The sequence below is a fragment of the Pezoporus occidentalis genome, unplaced genomic scaffold (genome assembly GCF_034315485.1).
Source record: "Pezoporus occidentalis ecotype Australia unplaced genomic scaffold, CSIRO_AGI_Poc_V1 ctg83, whole genome shotgun sequence".
Lineage (NCBI taxonomy): Eukaryota > Metazoa > Chordata > Aves > Psittaciformes > Psittacidae > Pezoporus > Pezoporus occidentalis.
The window spans coordinates 1,526,856-1,547,850 of record NW_026916192.1 but is presented as its reverse complement, the minus strand read 5'-3'; the positions used below and the strand labels follow the sequence as shown (position 1 = coordinate 1,547,850).

Genomic DNA, 20,995 nt, shown 5'->3' with positions numbered 1-20,995 from the left:
AATTCTTTTCCTTCATATCCCAAGGCCATTTCCATGTCCTGCCTACACTGCTGCCCACAACACACAGGACCAGCAATGCTTCCCAACCCTCTGCCCAGAATTCCATACCCCAAGTATCTCTTAATTGCAGAGTTTTGCTAGGATTGATGTTTGGAGTTTTTTTCTAAAGGAATCCAAATCATCAAAATTAAAATAATGGTTATTGGTCGGGTGCTGGTCATTCTTTCACTGGCCAAGCTGGAAATCTTAACAGGCAACCCCAGAAACTACATGCTGTCCAGGACTGAAAGCTTTCCAGTTCCAAACTTGGATGCTTGGAAGTAACTCCCCTCCTGCTCCATCCAGGTCTTTTACAGTGGTACTGGGAGTTAGTGGGTTTCTGCTGGGGGCATCCAGGAGGGCTCAACCAGGGGGGGCACCCAAACATAGGGAACCTGCAGAACCCTCATTTTTGTACCATTGTCATTTCTCTTTTCCCCATCGTCTTTTAGCTTTGCTATAGGGATCCCAAACATCCCACCAGCCCAGATCCTTACCCAAACACCCTTCCTTAGAATCATAGAATGATTTGGGTTGGAAAGGACCTTAAGATCATCCAGTTTCAACCCCCTGCCATGGGCAGGGGCACCTCCCACTAAACCATCTCACCCAAGGCTCTGTCCAGCCTGGCCTTGGACACTGCCAGGGATGGAGCATTTACCACTTCTTTGGGCACTTCTTAGCACCATCACCCTAACACCTATGGTGGGTATTGACAGCCTGTGTTTGCTCCCCCAGGGTCTGCGTGCGGCTGACAATGACCCCACAGCACCTCCTTATGATTCCCTGCTGGTGTTTGACTACGAGGGCAGTGGCTCCACTGCCGGCTCCGTCAGCTCCCTGAACTCCTCTAGCTCCGGGGACCAGGACTACGACTACCTTAACGACTGGGGGCCCAGGTTCAAGAAACTGGCGGACATGTACGGGGGAGGCGAGGAAGATTAAACTGACCTCACGTTATTTAAAAACAAATATAAGAAGAAGACAGAAAAGAATATTAAGAAAAAAAACAGAAAAAAACATAGAAAAAACAAACCCACAGACGACAACGTTAACAAAAAGAGCCGATGCAGAAGCAAGAACTGTACAGATGTGGCAGCTTTTTTAATTAATATCCCCTGCTGACTGTGTTGTTATTTTTAGTGGTGACATAGGAGGTTTCTTTTCTTTTTTTCCCCTTTTTTTTTTTTTCCTTTCCAATGTTATTTTTTAGAATATTGAGCTGTCTCGCATGAACACTTGTCTCTGCTGCAGGTTTTTTTTGTTCTTTTGGTTTGGTTTTTTAATGTCAGCTGGGATATTGCTCGTTTACCTGCTTTATGACTAAAGAGAGTGAAAGGCACTCTGTCTTAACTTGAATTTCTTAGAACAGAAGCACTGTTTTTAAAATATATATATATATATATATATTTGAAAGTGCCTTTTGGTGCATGTATCAGATTCCCTTCAATCTCAGGAGTGACGAAAACAAACATACAACCATCCTGGGCAGCACTCCCTGTGACCTTAAGCCAGTTCTAGCTGGGAAGGATTTAACAAAAAGGAACTCTGGAGATTGTTTTTTGTTTTTGTTTTTGTTCCTTTTTTTTTTCTTTTTTTTTTCTTTTTTTGCCTCTTTTTTGGAGGGGGTGACTCGTTCTGGGTGGAAACGGATGGGGGGTTCGGGGAGGGGGAAGATGTTTTGAGTCAAAACCTGAACAGCCATCTTTAAGCCTCAGCAGGTGGTGAACTAGTCATCATGTTGTATATAATTCAGTGTTATCAGATGCAAAATACCGACTGGGGGCTCTGTCGTCACCTGGTCACACTCAATGTAGCTGCATAGAACTATAGCGTTGATAAAGCCTTTGGTTATTGCAACAGAAATTTCCGACAGCCCTTGCCTAAACCCTACAAAGTAAATCATGACATGACCAAAGGCCCAGTTGTTTGTTTTTATGCTATCGGTGTGTGTTGGCTCCCATGACCTCTGGAGTGATGTAAATACCAGCTGGGTTAGGTGGTGGTGTCCTGCAACCCCAGGGATTCCTGCTAGCAGGAAAGCCAACGCTGTTTTCCTGGTGGAAGCAGGGGTTTGTGCAGTGGCTCTGCTCGAGGCTGAGGCAGCGCAAAGGGCAGGAGCAGTTTATCAGCACTTTTGCCATCCGTAAGTATGAAGTTAGTCTAGTATAAGATTAATGCCTTGGAGCATTAGTAGCCAAAGCTCAAGAATCTCGTGTAACTCAGCTAATGTGTGTCCTTTCTATTCGATGGGTAGGCGCTGCTATCTGTAGTAAATGTGTTTTTTTGGAGGAGAAGTGCAACGAGGGCCTATTAAGTACCTTGTGGTTAATATGCTCAAGCATTGCCAAGTAAGCAAGAGGTTTTGCAGCATCCAGGCATAATTCAACATCAGTATTATAAATGGTAGCATACTACCTAGTTTATATGTAGGGTCAGTTTAACCAATAACGAATAGTTATTAGCTTTTTTATTACATTTTTCCTTTACTGATTTGGACTAGTGGGTTTATGTCTAATGTTTGTAAAATGATTTAGACTGCATGGATGTGTAATATAAACCACATTTAATGGATTATGAGCCACTTAATTAATGTGCTATGAAATCTTGGATTACCTGTGTTTTATATTCTGCAGACGATTTTGCAGTGGGTTCGCTAAAACTTGTAAAAGTGCTTAGATATATTTTCATTTAAATCCAAGAATGTGCACAATATTGGAAGGTGATTATCCAGGGGATAATCATGCTTTTTTTGATATCTCTATTAATTCTCAAGTTGAATGCTAAGAGTTTAAAGGGGGGTGGGAGGGAAGTGAGAATGAGAGGACGAGAGCTTGCCGTGATGAGTGGACGTCGTTTCAGAGGGTATACTAGGCTGCAAGATCGTCTCTATAGATTTTTGAAATGCTCCTGGTGCATTTTATATTTCATTGTATCATATTTTCTATAAAATGCAATTTCTGTAAATTAATGAGCATTTGAAATGTGTCTTGTATGAAGTGGAATGTGGTAAAAGTCTGCCCGAGGCGACTCCAACGTTACCGGTATGTAAATAACTACCAAGGATGCGATCCTTCTTTTTGTCCTGGTCAGTCAGTCAATGGGACAGTTTGTCCTTTCAGAACTCTCTCATCCAAGTTCTTGAGGAAGCAGGAGGTGATGGCTTGGGCCTCAGGAGAGGGATGGCGCTGATGGCAGCAGCAAGGCAAGGATATTGTGCCACACAGCACGTGCCTCAGCCAGGATGAAGTGCAGTGCCTGGTAAACTGCCGGCACCTGATGCTTTCCCAAATTCCTGTTCCATAGTTGAGAACTCAGTTGCTTGTGTGACCATTATGAAAGTCTTAGTTTGCTTCTGCCACGTTCTGTCCACCTCCTCCTGGCCACCCTCAGCAAACTTCACAGCCCTTGTCCTCAGCCGGCTGGCGTGGGTGGGCTGCATTGCCTTGAGCCACTGCTGTCTACCTACGGGCAGGCTTGATTCTTCCCCTTTCTTTCCGAAAAGCCACAGGCTGGAGTATTTCACCATCTGGGCTTTGCACCCCCACAGAAGCTGCCCGGTCACAGCAGACGTAGTGAATAATAAAAACGCACTTAGTGTTTCTTGCTGATGACTACCCGCCAGTGTTTTGTGTCCATCACCATAACCTCATCTCCAGCTCAAGAGAAGGACCCGGATCGAGGGCTGGGGTGATGCTGATGGTTCTCCATCCATTGGGTTGCTGCTGCTGCCTGCCAGCTCCACGTGGCTCCTAGGATGCTCATGTGGCTCCCATGATGCCAGCTGGGTCTCTGCTGCAAGCCAAGCTGTGCTATCTACCTGATACCATTTACCCAAGAGCAGTAGCAAAGTCCCTGCTCCAGAGCATTTGGTGCCTGCTCTCTGCTGCAGCTTTGGCTGAGGTGATGGATTTCAGGTAGGGAAGGGAACGGCAGCAGTATGGGATGGCTGCTGTGGGGCTGGAGGCTGGAGGGGCCGGTCAGCATCGCCCCGCTGTCACCCACGGGGATGTGCCATGCAGTGACAGGAACCACTTGGCCATGAAGGAGACATCAGACATCAGCTTGTGTAAACATTTTGGGCTTTTAAGAATATTTATACAACTTAAGTCAAACAAAACGGATTGAGTGACTAAAAATAAATCAACCCATTTCAATTTTTTTTAAATCAGCAGATATTTTTTCTGCAGCATTTGCAATACAGCCATTCTAACTCCACAAGCCCATAAATCAAACCAACTAGTTTATTGTCTTTTGAGCCAGTTCTGCTCAGTCTCCCTCTGCAGGACCTCCTCCTCCTCTTCCTCTCCCTTGTCCTCCTCCTCCTCCCTCCATCACTTAGCTTTACAACCCCACAAGTAAACAGCAGCATCAGACCCCTTTCTTCACAGTGGGAACAGCAGAAGGTAAGCGAGGAGCACATCAAGCAATGACAATAGATCACTGCTTGCAAATATTTTTGCTTGTTAATACTAATTATTATTATTATTATAATCCAGCTAAGAAAATTTACATTAATCCAAGGGACCCTATTGAAAAGGTGACTGTGTCAGTGCTGTCCCCCCACTCTGATCCTCATTTGCCATTGCCATTCACCGCTGGAGGTGACAGTGGCTTACAAGGAGCCAGGCTGGGGAAACGGCAGCTCTGAAGGTACAATTCAGGCCACGGAAGTGGTTAATGCATTGAGACCAGAATGCTTGCTCTCCAACTAATCTAAACTAAAGCATTAAAAATTAAAGAAGCTGTGCCCTCACATGCAAGTCCCCACTCTGCACACCATGCAGTGGTGGGGAAGGACTTGATTTCAGGCAGGTGGAAGGGAGCCCATTCCCAAAATGCCACTGTCACCGCCATAGCCCATAGCAGTGCCAGGGGACACCACAAGAGCTCTCTATGCTAAGGGATGGGGACAGTGAACTGCCAGGGCGTTGAGGCACACTGGACACCTCCTAGGCGTGAAAACTGCACATCAGCAAGCCAAGGACCACTCAGGTCCAGTGCTGGCAGAGATTGGCCCACACCTTGGTGCAGCCTATTTGTTATGTAGCCTGTAAACAGGGAAAAGCATCAGTGATGGAAATGCTTTGCAAGGCAAAGAGGATACTCAGCAGGTAATTAATGACAGTGAATCACAGTGAAACAGGCAAATCTGTTGTAGGTGTCCTATGTGCTAGTCATAGTTTGGCTTCTGGGTTTGCATTTTTCCATATTTTATATTTATTTCCTTTCGTGTTGGACCAGGCAATGCTATTGGTGGATGTAAGGTGCTGGTTGGGAGTTCACTCACCTGCAGCTGAGCCACTTTGAGCCTCTCTCATATTGGTTTTAGGGGTAGTTGTGTCCAAATCCAGCCTCCAGGAATAATTGGGACTCTAGGAAATGGCTGTATCATCTGCAACTGCTTTGCATAGGGTAGATGGTCAGGAATTGGAGAACAGCACTGGTCAGTGCAGGGTCTGTACAACGCAATATGCCAAGATTGCAACTTCGTTTAGTCTCAGAAAAAAACAAAGGTAAAATATGGGACTTTTATTGTGATGTCTTGGAGCTCTTCATTGTAAGTGTGGAAAAAAAAGGGGGAGGGGGGGAATGCTGTATAACACGGAATGCGTATGTTTAAAACAGCAGCTAGACAACGTAGGTGTCTCCCACACAAAGTTAACTTGGTTCCATGGGGAAAATAAAAGTTCTTTCCAGTACACACCGACCCCGTGAGCAATTGCTCACACCCTGTGTACATAATGTAGTTAGTGCTTGAAGCTACAAATCAAATAGAGGCAAAAAGCAACAAGAACATATAGATGTGTAACTGGAGCACTTTCTCTTCCTTCAATTCTGATTTTGCATGTTTCCTTTTCCGATGGAGAAGCTGTGTAGCAGCCCGCATGACTGTGGTTGTTCTCAAGGAAGACTTCTGCTGTTCCGCTGTATTCACGCTGAAGCGCAAAAGCAGTCTGCATCCGTTAACCCAGTTCAAAAACCTTTTTTTGTAACCGTCAACAGCACAAATCTTTTGTATTGTCGTTTGTACCATTTTTGTACCAAAAACAAAAGAGGAAAAAAAGAAAAAAAAAAAAGGAAGAAAGTCAATGTTTTCAGTGTGTTTTTAGTGCCACTGCAATCTTGGTTTCCAAACTGAGTGACGGGTTTGCTGATTTATTGTGTATCAAAGCTGAACTGGTGCACTGACGTCTGGCTTCAGTGTAATAAAAATAAAGTCCCCCTTTTGAATAGTCTCACTTGCTTTTTTAGTTTGTTTATTATTTTCATGTTTCTTATTTCCTTTTCCTTCCCCACATGCCCATCCCAGCTCATTCATCGCTAATGGCACGCTTACATACCCTTGCAGTGACTGGTAAACGGTAGCCTGGTGGCAGGTGTGGGTCTTACATGTGCAGACACCAGTGGGAGTTTGAGAGGTCTCAGGTGCTTCTGCGTGTGTCTTTAATTCCTTACAGCAAGAAATATGTCTTGCCCCCAGCCCTTGTCGTTTCAAGCAGCAATTCCTCCCACACCCCCATGCAGACATGTTTGTGCTGCACTGAACTGCTGGTGCACATCAGTTGGGTGGTGATTTTGCTCCTGCAACACAAGATCTTAGTGTGTTAGCGCAATTCAGGCACATTCTAGGGTCTTTACTAGCACATTGGTAGTCCTCGTGGCTGCTGCACCAGGACATTCAGCCCCTTCCCCTGCCCGTTGCCCTGCAGCTCTGCATGTGAGCTGCAGCACTCCCAAGAGCAGCCAGCCCTTTTACTGCCAGGAATGGTTCAAAAACGTTTAGGGAATGACCCAGCACTCTGGGCCAGCTGATGCCCAGAGGAGGAAGCCCGAGCTGGCTGCTCCCAGTTGTATTTGTCCATCTTCTGTCCACATGCAGGAGCAAAGCCATGCAATTAGCACTGGCAGCAGCACTCACATCGTCCTGCATGGCCTGAGCGGCTGGTTGGGTTCCCATCACCCTCACCCCAACAGCAACCCACATGAGTAGTGAGAGATTTCAGCAGGTCCTGGAGCTGAGCAGGGGCCAGGGAGGACACACAGTTCCAGAAGGGCATGGAGCTATTCCAGCCGAGCGCGAGGAAAAGCAATGCTGTCTCATTTTTAATAAACATTAAGATGAATGCAAATCCTGTACACGGCAATTTCCTTCCCCCCGGAGTCAGCTAAGAATATTTTATTGCTAGTTTTGCTAATTCTCAAGCTGTTCCCTTTCTTAGAATCATCTTTAACTACTGAATAATGCAAGACTCTTGCATCACAAATATTAGTTTCTGCTATCTACCTGTGGAAGTCTGGGCCCTCATCATCACATTATTAGGCTCTTACCTGCCTGTAGAAATTCTTGTTCCTCAAATGATTTAGCTGCATGCTTAACTTTGACCGTTGTGGATACTTTTACTAAGCTGATGGAAACAGCCACCCTCCCCTCAATCCATGGACTTCTGTACCAAAATTAAAAATAATAACAATTACTATCACAGTTATTATTATAGCCGCTTGGGTTGGCTAGGTTTTCTTCTCTCAAGTCAAAGGCAGATGCCATAATTTGCGGTAGAATTTGGCTCAGACCAAACCAATGCACACGGGGATTACGTTTTTTTCCTTCATTAACTAAATAACTGAACTTTTCTTTGTTGTCCAGACTAAAGCCTTTGCATTACCGACACCATTTCCCACACATATATACATCTTTTTAAAGACAGCAGAGTTTTTTTACAAAACCAGAGTTAAGCAGTTTTAGGTAACACAAAAAAGACCAAACAAAACTTTCTATGCAATACTATACTATTGTCAAAACAGAGGAAGCATTGGGTTTTTATTAACCCCTGATGAAGCTGTCTCGTTTGCAAATTTCATTCCATCTATAAAGAACAATTTGCACAGCTGTAACTACTGGTGCCCAGAGGTCCTGTGTGTGAGCAGGAGAGTGCTTCAGCTGAGAACATGCCCAGCTTCCTTTCTGCCCAGTGCTGGTGTGTACTGGTGCTAACAGGAGCCTTGAGACTGAGCTGTGGCTTCTTTTGTTGTTGTAACAGTAATAGCATTAATGGTATTAATAGTACTATTAGTAATAGTAAAAATATTAATTGTGAAGAAGACCTCATGGATGGCTGTACTGTGCAGCAATCACTCTCCCTCTTCCAAGCAGGGTCAAAAGTGCTTCAAAGGACCAAGATGTGTGTGGGACAGACAGGGGACACTGGAACACATAGACAACTGTGGGAACTGCGTGTCCAGATGAGTTCTTTGACCAGTTACCTTGAAAATACTCCCAGCACTTCTCCTTCCAGCCACAGCAGCACCATGCCATAAACACTCATGAGCCAGAGCAGCAGCATCCCTCATAATCCCAGTGTAAACAGAAAGGCACCTAGGACAAGGGTACCCAAAGACACCCAAAGGGACCAGCACTCACTTGGGTGCTGCAGTCTGTTCAGATGAAAGCAGAGATGTTTGAGGTGTTATTTAAGATATTCTCCTTTCCCACCTGGGCAGATCCTGGGCACGGGGGGACAGAATTAATGAGACATTAAAGATGTGCAGGTCACTGCAGAGCAGGGATGGCACTGCATGTCAAGGGGAGGGTGGTCAGATGTTCCCATCCTGAACAATGGAGCCTGAGAGCTGGGACCAGACCAGTTCCTGAGCAGGGACTGAGCCACAGGCACACCAGGGCCTTTGCAGCATCGTTTCACACCAGCAAATGCTTTCTCCTGAGAGCTGTGGGATTTTCCCCCCTCCCCTCTCAATGATTAAGGTACAGCTTCTCCACTCTTGTCTCAGCACCACAGCACAATCCATCTCCCTGCTCGTCCCCTGCCCCCCCCCCCCTTCCCCACCTTCTTCCTTTAATGAGAATATTCTTTTTTAGGCTCTTTTTTTTGCTGCAGTGCTCTTCTGCAAGTGGGGAGATAGCAGCAGGGGTGGCTGTGGGGAGTGGCAGGGTGTCCCTGCAGTGGGCACACGAGGGCTGGGCTGCAATCTAGCACACCTCCAACCCGGCGACAAGGGCCCTGTGCCATAACAAGGGCTGAAAAGTAAGTGCAATGCAACCTCCTGGATACTCCTGGGTTCTTTCTGCAAGGCCATGGCTTGGTGGTAGGTTTGCCTTCCCTGCCATTGCCCACTCAGCCCCCTCTTGATGGAGATAAGAGGAGCGGGAAAAAGGATGCCTCGGTCAACATCTTTCATCCACCTTTTTAATCCGGCCTAACCCAAATGACCCCAAAGCTTTTCTGAAATGCCTGGGGGCTTTGGTGAGCTGTGCTCAGTTGACAGGGTTAGAAGGGAAAACTTTGCTTCAAGTAACACCATGGGTTTGCATTAATTAGTGACCCAGTTGCTTTAGGAGGGGTCGTTTCCACCTGCAGCGAAAGGGAACCTGCCCCTCTCTAGCTAACAGGGAGAAGCAGGATCTACCTTTAAATCCGGTAATAAAGATATCAAATAATCATCACCTAACACCAAGCAGCTGTTAAACTGAGCTGGGCAGCAGGGCACGATGCTCAGGCTGAGAGATCAGAGGGCAAGGATGAAGAGCTGGGCTGGCCAGTCTGGCCATCATCAGTTCAAAGTACTTCAAACCTCTCTTGGTTTGAAGAATTAGCGCAGCCCCTCTGGTTTATGCTTATCCTGGCTCTGGTTTAGCCTCCAAACACTTGCAAATGTTTGCAAACATAAATCAATGGGTTAACGCTTGCCCCAGAAGAAGTTTTCCTCTGAGAGATTAAAATCTCTCTATCTGTGCTGGAAGCTGCCAGAAGTGGATTGTCAAACATCCCTGGGAGGCTGCAGAAGGAATAAGGCAGAATCGGGTCTCTGTCAATATTTCCATTCTTAATAAACCAGATTTATAATATCTGAGGCTGCATGGAAGCTTTATCACTGAGCACCTAATGGCCATGCCATTAACCTGTGCTATCTATAGCTGAACTCATTACTTTATGAAGTACTTGGAGTTACCTTGGAGTACAAAAGGTAACATAACTAATCCTGGTCTGTGAAAACCATATTGATTGGAATGTAACCACCAGGAAATGTGAGAGCATTTATAGTCCTCTGCAAAAATGCAGTTTGAGCGCTTGTTGCTCTGCACACAATACCCAGCCCTTTGCATCAGGGGTTTAACATCCCATCATCAACCTCTGTGGCGCAAGCAAGGTGGGGATGAGGTGTCCTGCCATATCCCACACAGCTTTCCCCAGGTGAATGTACGGGGTGGGATAAAATCCAGTGCCAGACACTGCTGAAGATGTCTTGTGCTGGTGAGACCATGATGTTGGTGCTGTGTAAGTGCTTCAGGTTTGGTCAAAGGCAAAGGCTTTGCTGATTAGTTAAAGATGTTGGATACTTTTCGTATCCTTGGTTTACAGCCTGAGCTTTCCAGAGTGCACACTGTCCTGCAAATGCCTATGCTGAAGTTGCTAAGGCAGTCACTCATCACCCAGTTTTTACAGCTGGGGTACCAATAAGTGCAAAGCAGATATATATGTCTATATATCTATGTGAAGACTCACTGGCCTGTGCCGTCTGTTTCCCAGCTGAGGTCCCTGCCAAACATTTATCATCATGAATCTCCTTTCACATCACACCTCGAGAAGGAGCAAATACGTTGCTTTAATATAGTGCTATTGATCCCAAGAGCTTAAAACAATAACCATCATATAATCAGAATTCACTTTTTTCTGGGAACTGAGTTGCTTTTAGCATTTTGTATGGACAGAAAGAAATTCAGCATCTTGAGAAAAAGGAACACAAGAGGCTGGGGAGGCGAGGATGTAAGAATCCAGCTCTACAAACTGCCCCGAATCCCAGACCTCAGGCAAAAAACAAAGTATTTCAAGGAGGAAATACATCACATTACTATAGTACTGCATGAAATATTTACCTTTTGAGTACATTACCAAAGTGGTTTCTTTTGACGTTACGTTTGTGCCCTTGTAAAAGACATGCAGCCAACAGCAAATACCCATCCCAGAACAAGCACACATCGCTGCAGTGCAGTGGCCGTGCTGGCTCGGGGGACCCGGGACAAGGCTGACATGAAATCTCCATTACCTCAGCTCCCCAGGAGGATCTGCCCAAGCGAGATGCCACCACTACCGTGTGCTGTGCATCACCCCAGCTACCAGCCCTGCCTGAAATACGCTCCTAAGTACACCAGAGCAGGGAAACATGCATGTACAGGAGACTTCTGTTACCTAAGTGCCTCTGATCAGAAGTATTGTCATCTTCCCTTGTCTTAACGCAAGGAAGCGTACAAATAGAAAGCATGGCTTTACCACAGGTATTTAGCCATCTGCAATTAGGCAGTGCCTCACTTCCAAACCTTATCATAAATAGAAGAGGAACAACCTTTTCCTTGCTCAAAATGGTTCACTAAATATTTCACTGAGCATCTTGGGTTTCCATTTGTCCTGCTTCAGCTTGCTGCTTGTCGCCCCTCTTTGTCCTTACACTTTGCACAAGGACCTTGGTGGCGCTGATGCAATTGCATGTGCAGCAGAAGGGGGGACCCACTCAACTTCCCATTTTGCAAAGAAAGCACTGTTTCAGTTCAGCAACCTTTTCACAAACAAGTACATTAGAACACAAGCCCAAAACAGCCTTAAAAAAAAACCTTTTCAGCCAGACTTAGCAAATAAACAATAAAGTGAGACTACAGATAAATGCAAGTTACGTCCAGTCACTGCGGGAGCCGTGGCCATGCCACCCCTCTGCAGATGGAAGCTCAGTCCCCTTCATCTGGGCTCCCTCCTTCTTGGGAGAGGCTGCAGTAAACCTACAGACTTCAGTCAAGGCAGAAGAAGTCTTTTTTTAAGAGAAACTCTCCGTTTCATTACCTCAGGACAGCACAGATGAGCAGCCAAAGGGCCAAGGCCAAGCTCAGCCTGCCTTCTGCAGGAGTGTATCAGGGCAGGATCCTCAAGGATCACTTTTCTCAAAGCATCCTAATAAGCGTGGCTGAATAACGCTGAGGCTCCTTTTGGGGCTAAGCATGGAGCAGAGGGCAACACTGGGTCTTCTCCAGAAAGGAGTTGTCTTTTTAACAGGGTTTCTAAGAAAAAGCACGCCTCTGATGCTGGCATTCCCTTTCCTGCTTCCCTCATTGATGAGGAGCAGCTAAATTAAACACAGCCAGAAAGAGAATTAAGTCCCTGTACTTTTTGTGACAAATAAGGGACCAAAGAAGAGCTTTGTCAGCTCAGACACTTCATTCAAGGAGCAGATAAACAAGAATTTATATAGGCAAAAAGGTGTCTCCATGGCAGAGACCTTAAACATGCCCTGAGCAAGGATAGACCCTCCGAGAGGTTTTACAGCCAGCTACAAGGAACCACAAGGAACCCGATGTCTCTTTGCATTGGCACTGGTGACACAACTTGTCTCCTATGAGGTTACCATTCAGCATCCCACCACAGCCTGGAGCCACTGATGGACAAATAACCCTTTTTCCTTGCAAGTGAGACATGGTGGCGTGGGGTGAACAGAGGAGCAGTGTTGGACCCCAGGGTGAAGGGCTCAGCAGGACAGGGAGCAGGGCAGGACCCAGCCCTGTCCCCAGGCTGTGAGAGGGCTGCAAGGCTGTGGTCCAGGGTGTTTCAAATGCCTGAAAATCATCCCTTGGGCTGTGTCCTAGTTATTAATAGGAACTTATTCTTGAAAGTCCCAGTGGGGATTGGAGCCCTGATATGCTAAATCCTACACTAACACACATTAACAGCCCCAGACGGGGCCTGCTTCTCAAGTTGTGATTTAAAGTCCACACAGAGGTGGCAAGTTGGAAGCAATCCCTCCCCAGAAATGTGCTGTAGACCTTAAAATATGCATTGCCATCTCTCTCTTATTTTGTTATGGGTTTTTGTACCTTTTCCTAGAGTGAGTTCTGGCCTAGGCAAGGTGATGCCAAGGCACCCATGGTACACACGTGGCAGCTGGTAAAGTAATCTCTCTGCCCAAGAAATTCAGTTCCATGATGAAATCAAAGCGTCCGGCCTGGCTGAGTGATCCCGCGCAGGCTGCCCCCTCCCGGGACAGCCTAATGCTGCTGACTGCAGACAGAGGGTCTTTCGCACTGATTGCATTATAATTTAATCCATTCTTCAGCGATTTTAGTGCTCAATATTGTTGTTATTTTACACCTCAGCAGAAGTTCATGAGGAACAAAATGAGGTTGCAATACTCTAGGGGGAAGCTGGCAAGAGTCACAAATCCATCTTTGTGGAAACAGATTTAAGCTTAGGTCCAAATAATTAGTTCTTTACCCGGGCCTTAAGCTAAGGAGAAAGTGAGTTCTTCTGCAGAGGCTGCAGAGCAACTTCCTGGGAAGCTGTGTTAGGCTCACAGGTTTTTTGCACACTCATTTGTATAGCAGAGGCTCAGCTCATGGTCAGGAGCTGGAGCATGGAGCGATGGTGTGGGCAGGATGACACAGTGCTCCTGCCTGCGCTGCCAGGAGGAGCTTTTGCACAGGCACCAGCGAGACCGTAGGCTCTACACTGAAACTTATCTGGAGAAAAAGGGGTTTTTCCCACCTTGTTGCGATGCCGCCAGCTTCCTGCTGCTGAAGCACAGGGGATGCTTGCTGCAGAAAGTGCAGCGGGATGGGAGGAGGGAAGATGCACACATAGGGAGCTGGTGCCACAGAACCGCCCGCTCACCTTGAGCTGCTATTAACTTTAGTTAATAACTAAAATGAAGTAAAACATAGTGATAATAAAAAGAATACCAACAATGACCATAACAATAATAGGAAGAAGCAAGAGAAGAAATGACAGCTCAGGAAACACAACTGATGCACAACACAATTGATCACCACCTGTCAACTGATACCCAGCCCAACCTGAGCAGCAATAGGCTCCTCCCAGCCAACTCCCCCCAGTTTTTTATACTGGGCATGATGAGCTGTGGTATGGAATACCCTTTTGGCTAGTTTGGGTCAGGGGTCCTGTCTCTGCTCCCTCCCGGCTTCTTGTGCCCCTCCTCACTGGCAAAGCATGAGACTGAAAAGTCCTTGATTGGAATAAGCATTACTTAGCAACAACTAAAAACATCAGTGTGTTATCAATCAGTATTGTTCTCAGATAAAGCTGAAACACAGCACTGCAGCAGCTACCAGGACGAAAAATGACTGTTATAGCTGAAACCAGGACAGGAGGCCCAACTGCATTCCCAGCAGCAGATCCCTGACTTTGGAAACTCAGTGATGAATCAACGATGTCTTAAACACCTCTAAGCAGAGACACGGCTAAGAAAAGCCTCTTGTTGGTGCAAACAGCACGAAAGAACCAGGAGACAGTGAGTGAAGTGATCCCTGTTCTCCCATGGGTTGCTCCCTGCTCTCCCTTGGCACCTGGATAATATCTTTGTGGAAGAGTCCGTGATGCAGAGCTGCGGTAGACCAGTGAAATGCTGGGCTTTAACTGGGATTTAGCTTATTGCCACAGCATCCTCCTTCCACACATAACCAAAGCAAAAGTAGGGATGAAGGATCCCCCATGTATCAGCCTTAGTAACAGGCATGTGCTCAGAAAAGATCAATTTTCATCATTGCTCTCTTCTGTGACAACAGTGACTGAAGCTCTGCAGGGAAGGAGAACACAGTGAAATGGTGCCAGGGAAGGAAAGGATGAAGGAAAACACCCCATGAAGGCACCCAAAGGAGAGGAAATCAGCCCGAAGAACAGAAAGTTAGCTACATAAATTTCTCAAGCTCACAAGGCAGGATAAAGCTCAACCCTCCCCTAGGCAAAGAGTAAAAGGATAAAACCAGTCCCATTACACTGAGCCACTTAAAGCCATTTGAAAGATACCGGCGGTTCCTATCAATCCGATGGCTGCTGCAGGGGTAGGAATTCCCCCCCTGCATTTACTGAACTTTATTCCAGGAGCATGTGCTGTGGGATTTCAGCTTATGCGGCTTTTTCCCTCTGCCCAGGAGTCCTGATGTTTTGCAGGTAGTTTCTGCACAAAAGGAAGAGCTGGAGCTGTGCAGAGCTCCTGCTGTACTGCACACACCTCAGAGAGTGCCTGGTGTTGGCCCAGCTTTAAGACCAGCCCTTTGGTCTTGAGCATCGAGCCCTGCATCACCATGCAGGAGACATGGGCTGAATTTGTCTCTCCGCACCCCAAATCCCAGGAAGATCCCAGCTCCCCTGTAGCTGAAAAATCAAGAGACCCCAGAAGTTGCCGTTTGCTTCCCACCACTCCTCACTTCCAAGAGGGACATATCCCACCAGCACCCACCACCCTGCTCCCTCCACAAACCTCCTCTTGGAGGCTTTCTGAAAGGCTGGAAGATAAATCCTTCAACCCACACACAAGCTTTAACTCCTCCTTTGCCCGCAGGGAGCTCAAAACCACCATGCTCACCATTCAGTGCCAGGAGTGGTGCGCCACAGAGACCGGGCAAACTTGGCTAATGCATCATCTCAAGCAGAGCAGGATGGGGACCTGGGGGCAGAGGCTCTGGAGCTGTCATGCAAACCCCTGGGAAAGGGGCCTCTGCTGAGGGCTGAGCACACTCAGTGTATGCTATTGCAATACAAGTAGTTGTTAAATACAGTTTTCTTTTACATGACGTTACTGACTCAGTAAGGTCTGATAAATTAATGCCAATCTGCGGCTACGAGTTCAAGCAGTTGCAAGTGAATTTGGGGTTTTGACATGCACTGCCAACTGCTATTGTTCCCAATGCAACAGCTAGGTGGGAAACAGAAATAAAATGAAACGCGAGCAAATGCTGTGGAGCCAGCACCACCCTGTGGCGCCTGAGCCATCCCTAATTCTTCCCTCCCGGGTTTCACCGTCTGTGCTCCAGAAAATGTGCTTTGTGGCAGCTCAGGGCATTGCCCCTCTGGTGCCTGTTCATCCCCAGCAATGATGGAGAGGCCCTTTGAGCCCGCTACCACTGAACACCGTCTCTTTGGTGCTGTGTATTTCACGGCGCTGCTCTGGTTTGAGATGTTACACCTTCCTCTTCACCACTCTCCCTCAGGCACCAAACCTCCTCTCAGGCATGAGAGCAAAGAGGACTGACCTCCCCTTGGATAGCACTACTCACAGTTCAGCTCACATGGCTTTTCTCCACAGGCTGCGTTTTCTCCATTGCTGGGGCACATTTCACAGCTTTTCTGTCCTCTCTGAGCCCAAATCCCTTTCAGGTGAGGAAAAGAAACCAGCTAAATGAGACCTTCGTAATGCTGGTGTCAGTGTCTGCAGGAGATGCTGCATCCCTGTCACTGTTCAAGGCCAGGTTGGACAGAGTCTTGGGTGACATGGTGCATGGTATCCCTGTCCTGCATGGCAGGGGGTTGGAACTGGATGATCTTAAGGGCTTTTCCAACCCTAAGTGCTCAATGGTTCTATGACCCTCAGGCCCAGGAGGGCAGTTCCAGTCCATGCAGCTTCTCCTAGCCTCAGAAAAACATTGCAATGATGTATTTCCTGATTCAGCCCTGGGAACATGGCCAGGGCGTCCAAATCCAGCAGGACCAGTAGCTACCATGGTGTGCTGGGGCTGTGCTGGGGCACCAGGGTGATGGGTACCATGCAGGAGGGGCAGCAGCTCTGACCTCACTGTGCCACTCGCCCCGAGGCTCTGTTTTCTGCCACGTAATGGTGCAACACTTCCTCTTCCTGTGGTGAATTCTGCAGCTTGCAACAAGCGCTGGCGAGGCCACGGAGCTCGGGAGCATCCCCTTCACCCTGCTCAGCAGTGCATCCTCCAGGAAGGTGAGGGGCCCTGGGGACATTTGGCTGGGGTCTCTTTCCTGGCTGCAGGGCTTGGGGAGCTCCTGGCGATGTCCTTTGGGGCAGAGGCAGCGGCAGTGGCTTGTGGTTGATGGCACTGGGCCGGGGAACCCCAAGGTAAGGGCGCTTGTGGGCATGGGGCAGGGAGAAGAGGTGTTTCAGCTGTCATGGGGCTGTGGGTCCCACCCATGGAGCATGGGCTGCACATGGGCACAGACAGGGACATGGGCTGCTCAGCCCTGCCTGGCAGAGCTCTGCCCTCCCAAAGGATGGTGTCTGTGAAGAGCTTCATGAAATATTCACTGTGCTGCCTGAGTCCCCTGGCTTAATGGAGCTGCTGGCACTGGCCATGCAGCCTCCAGCAGAGAGGGCACTGGGGCCTTCAAGGTCCCCCCAAGCCTGCGGGTGAGGAGGTGACATTTCACAGCTGCTTCCTGCTCGGGAGCACCCGTGTCTGTGTTCCTGGTGCAGTGGTGATAACTTGTTTGAGCTTCTCTTCAGGAAGAGCTGGCGGCTCAGGTGTGTTTTGGAAGGGCAGCTTGCAGCACGACCTGCTGTGGTGACCCAGGATCATCTGACCGCTCCTCACCATCTCCTGCTTCTGCTCCTTGCTTGGGCACCTGGAGCAGCAGCGTTGCTGTCAGGTGTGTGTCCAGTGGCTCCTGTTTGAGTGCGGTTGGTTGGACGCCACGGCAAGCAGGTACCTCTGAGCTGCAGGACCCGCGGCACCCAGGCAACTGGGGGGAGCAGAGGGTAAAGGCAGGAGTGGGTTTCTCTCCTTCAGCTTCCCCAGTAGAGAGGGGACACCCTTCCTGCTTCTTCATCTCTCCCCAGAATGGAGGCTGTTCTCACATCCCTTCTCCTCAAGCTTTCCTTAGCCCACAGGAGGCAGGTCCTGAGAGGCTGAGCACTTTGTGAACTCCCTGAAGACAAGAACACCTTTTTCAGTCTGACTTTAGGTTTACTTAAGTGTTTTTAGATGGAGAACAGAAATGTCGCATAATTACAGTATTTAAGACAGGTTCATGCATACACTCGGTACCTCCTGCTCCTGCCTCCTGGCAATGGTTCAGCGCCCTTGAAGCTGCAAATCCCCAGGCTGAGGAGGAGGTGATTTGCCACCAGTGCAGTCACAGTGGGGAGGCCAAGGGGCTTCTGTGTGCAGAAGCTGCTCCCTGGTGCTGGTGTGCATGGGAGAAGGTGGCAGGGCTTTACAGAAGAGGAGCTGCTTCATGGGCAGAGGGCTGCTGCTCTGGAGGGTTTTGGCTGGCGATAGGGGTGATGTTGCTTTGCTGCTTGCTCAGGGGTCAATCTGCAGACCCTAAAAGTGTCACAGGCAAAGAGCAGCTCCTTGTACAGTATGTGCCACCAGCCAGCCCTGCCCAGACTAGGTAACTATGGCAGTGCCAGAAGCAGAGCACAGCAATAAAGCTGTTCGTTTGAAAACGAAATGAGAACCAGACTAATTCAGGTCTCCTGCAGTACGGGTGAGCAGCCAATGGATGTCCCGGGAGGCTGGGCAGGGAGGATGGGTGGGAAGGGGCCCATCCAGTGGTGCTGCTGCCACTGGTCCCTGTGACATCTCACTGCAGATGGTGTGAGGATGCTGTGCCAGAGGCGCATGCAGGTGGTGCTGGCCCTGTGCTTGCTGCTGGTCCTGTGGCAATGCTTCCAAGCCCCCAGGGGTGGCATCAGCCCCTTCCCTCAGGCTCCTTCCCACCTTGGCGCCCCTGCTGCCTACTGCACCACCAGCACCAACAGCTCCACATGGTTCAATGCCCGCTACAACACGACCATGCTGCCTCTGCTGACAGGCACAGCCCATGAGCTCTCCTCCGACGTGGTTCAGTGGTGGCTGGTAAGTAGGGGCACAGGTGGGAGATAGGGGCTCTCCCTGGGTCTGCCTGTGATGGGCAGGACCAAGATTAAAAGCAGGGACAGTGGGTGCAAGGATTCACTATGCCCCCACGCCATCTCAGAGCTGTCCTGCACCCTTTTCCTAACATCCCATTGGGTTTTTCTGTGCCTTTCCCAGGGCTCTGCTGGGAGGAGCAGGGCTCCCCCCACTTTCAGGGCACTGGCCAGGGGCTGATGCTGCTTGTCTCTGCCTTTTGCCCTGCAGACACTGCAGGGTCCCTCAAGGGGTGTCCAGCTCCAGGCCATACTTTGGCAGCTCTTCACTGTGCTCCCAGCTCCAACCGGCAGCATGTGGGACCCGAATCACTGCAGGACTTGTGCGGTGGTGGGGAACTCCGGATGGCTGAAGGGCTCCGGCCATGGGCTGCGGATTGATGCGCACGACTGGGTGCTGAGGTGGGTGACCTGAAGGGTTTGGGCTCTCCCTGTCTCCCCAGGACCCGGCATGCCCCAGTCTCCAGCCATCCTGCATCACCCATGTCCCCTCTTTGCTGCTGGCCAGGGTGACCTGGTGTCCTTGCCTGGTGGGACTGGCAGCCTGGGACCAGAGTGGCATGCACCTTTGCTTTAGGATGTGCCTTCCTGCTGTCCTCCAGGATGAACAGGGCAAAGATTGCTGGCTTTGAGCTGGATGTTGGCATGAGAACAACCCATCACTTCATGTACCCAGAGAGCGCAGTGGACCTTGAGCCTGGCGTCCACCTCGTCCTCATCCCCTTCAAGCCACTGGACCTGCAGTGGGTGGCCAGCACCTTCTCCACTGGAGAGCTCACACAGTGCGTTGGCCTTGGGGGACAGCACGTACTGTGCTGGAGCCCCTGGGGATGGTGTGGGGTGGTCCTGGAGACCCTGGTGCCTCAGTGGGGCACCATGGTCCTGGTGAGACCAAAAGGCCCCTGGGTGAGAGTCCTTGCATCCCTCTGTACTGCAGTTTGTGGGCATGGGTGGGATGGTGGCTGTCCCCACTGGAGGACAGCCTCCAAAGCAGGCCCCAGCAGCAGGAGTGCCCCTGCTCATTGCTGTCCTCTGGCTCTTGCAGCACATACATGAGAGTGAAACAGTTCATCAAAGCAGACAGAAACAAGGTAAGAGCTCCAGCTCCTATGGGGCACTCAGAGCTGCCTGGGCAAAGCCCAGGCTTGGTTTTCAGCTGGATGTGGGCAGAGCCAGTGAGCAGGAGCCGCACTGGTGGCAGGGGCTGGCTGTCGGGTCACAGCAGGATGAGCACCTGATGGCTCCCCCACTCCCCCACTCCCCACTCAGGTGCTGATCCTGAGCCCAGCTTTCCTCAAGTACATCCATGACAACTGGACGCAGCACCACGGGCGATATCCCTCCACCGGCTTCACAGCCCTGCTCTTCGCCCTGCATGCCTGCCAGCAGGTGAGTGTGAGTGCACCTGCAGGGCCGGGCACTGATGCAGGGCAACCATTGCCTCTGTGTGTGTGTGCTCCAGCCAAGGGCCCTGCAGCTCTTCCTGCCATGTGCAGGTCTCCGTGTTTGGCTTCGGAGCAGACACCAAAGGGAACTGGCACCACTACTGGGAGAAAAACCGCTGGTCTGGAGCCTTCCGCAGGACAAGGGTCCATGACGCTGACATCGAATTCAGCCTTATCGAGAGACTGGCAGCTGAAGGCAGGATTTTATTCCACAGATGATGCATTTCCAAAAGACTGAAGCCAGGCTGTTAGTGCAGGAACTGGCAGCTTCCCCCGCTCTTTAGCTTGCTTGCACTGGCCCCATCAGTTGGGCACTGTGGGTGCCACGCTCCCATGTCACGAGATGTTGCACACGGCTGGACACAGCTCTGCCCATTCTGGTTGGAAGAGAAGGAGAGACATGAAGCTGGAAGTGCATGTGGAACCTATGAGCTGCTGTGCGCACCCCTGCAGTGGCCACAAAGCCACTGGTGACAGCAGTGGTGGTGGCTGTCTGCATGATGAAGCTTTTGGGGGACGTTCGTAGTTGTTCTTTAGGCAATATTTTTATAACTAAGGAAAAAACTCTGAAGCTCAATCAAAGAAGAATAAGAAAGGAAGAGAAGTCAAACAAGCTGTCTGAAGACAGCAGAATCAAGTGCAGTTTAACTGATCTTTGAACAGATTTTGAAAACACAGGTCAATCTATTATTATTTGCTCTATTACTGAGCTATTACTGCTTTGGGAAAACAGCACAATCTGCCTCAGCTTCATCTGCAGAACAAGACTGCAGACCCTGGAGACAGCTCCCCAGTGGAGGTTTTCTCCTCCAGAGCAGGGTTAGCAGGATGTATTTTCCCTT

General features: G+C 49.1%; 2 protein-coding genes and 1 long non-coding RNA gene across 7 annotated transcripts in view; 2 read left to right on the top strand and 1 right to left on the bottom strand.

Annotated features, from left to right (window-relative positions):
• LOC134156213 (cadherin-4) overlaps positions 1–6,278 on the top strand; it is a 459,282-nt gene extending 453,004 nt beyond the window's left edge. For all 3 annotated transcript variants that reach the window (XM_062604082.1, XM_062604083.1, XM_062604084.1), the window contains one exon: positions 778–6,278. In XM_062604082.1, the coding sequence (XP_062460066.1) occupies positions 778–984 (207 nt within the window). In that variant the 3' untranslated portion in view covers positions 985–6,278. The remainder of the gene's footprint in view (positions 1–777) is intronic.
• LOC134156216 (uncharacterized) lies at positions 5,861–16,653 on the bottom strand. Its single transcript, XR_009961858.1, has 2 exons — positions 16,109–16,653; positions 5,861–5,978 (listed from the first exon to the last, which is right to left on the bottom strand). It is a non-coding gene; the product is annotated as an uncharacterized LOC134156216 (long non-coding RNA).
• A 60-nt stretch (positions 16,654–16,713) lies between these two features.
• On the top strand, positions 16,714–20,830 carry LOC134156215 (CMP-N-acetylneuraminate-beta-galactosamide-alpha-2,3-sialyltransferase 2-like). 3 transcript variants are annotated; one of them, XM_062604090.1, is made up of 7 exons: positions 16,714–16,914; positions 18,390–18,655; positions 18,920–19,110; positions 19,311–19,490; positions 19,754–19,799; positions 19,978–20,097; positions 20,205–20,830. In XM_062604090.1, exons 2-7 carry the CDS (start codon positions 18,401–18,403, stop codon positions 20,370–20,372), a joined length of 960 nt encoding a protein of 319 aa, XP_062460074.1. In that variant the 5' UTR covers positions 16,714–16,914; positions 18,390–18,400; the 3' UTR covers positions 20,373–20,830. The 3 variants fall into 3 exon arrangements, with proteins under 3 accessions (XP_062460074.1, XP_062460075.1, XP_062460073.1); XM_062604091.1 differs by lacking the exon at positions 16,714–16,914 and adding an exon at positions 16,951–17,441; XM_062604089.1 differs by lacking the exon at positions 16,714–16,914 and having other exon boundaries at positions 16,951–18,655.
• Positions 20,831–20,995: the final 165 nt, after the last annotated feature.

Excerpts from the sequence above, each read along its gene's own strand:
- LOC134156215 (XM_062604090.1), top strand. The coding sequence starts at position 18,401 with ATGCTGTGCCAGAGGCGCATGCAGGTGGTGCTGGCCCTGTGCTTGCTG. Across the intron at positions 18,656-18,919 it reads ACGTGGTTCAGTGGTGGCTG|ACACTGCAGGGTCCCTCAAG; the intron begins GTAAGTAGGGGC and ends TTTGCCCTGCAG. Across the intron at positions 20,098-20,204 it reads CCCTGCATGCCTGCCAGCAG|GTCTCCGTGTTTGGCTTCGG; the intron begins GTGAGTGTGAGT and ends TGCCATGTGCAG.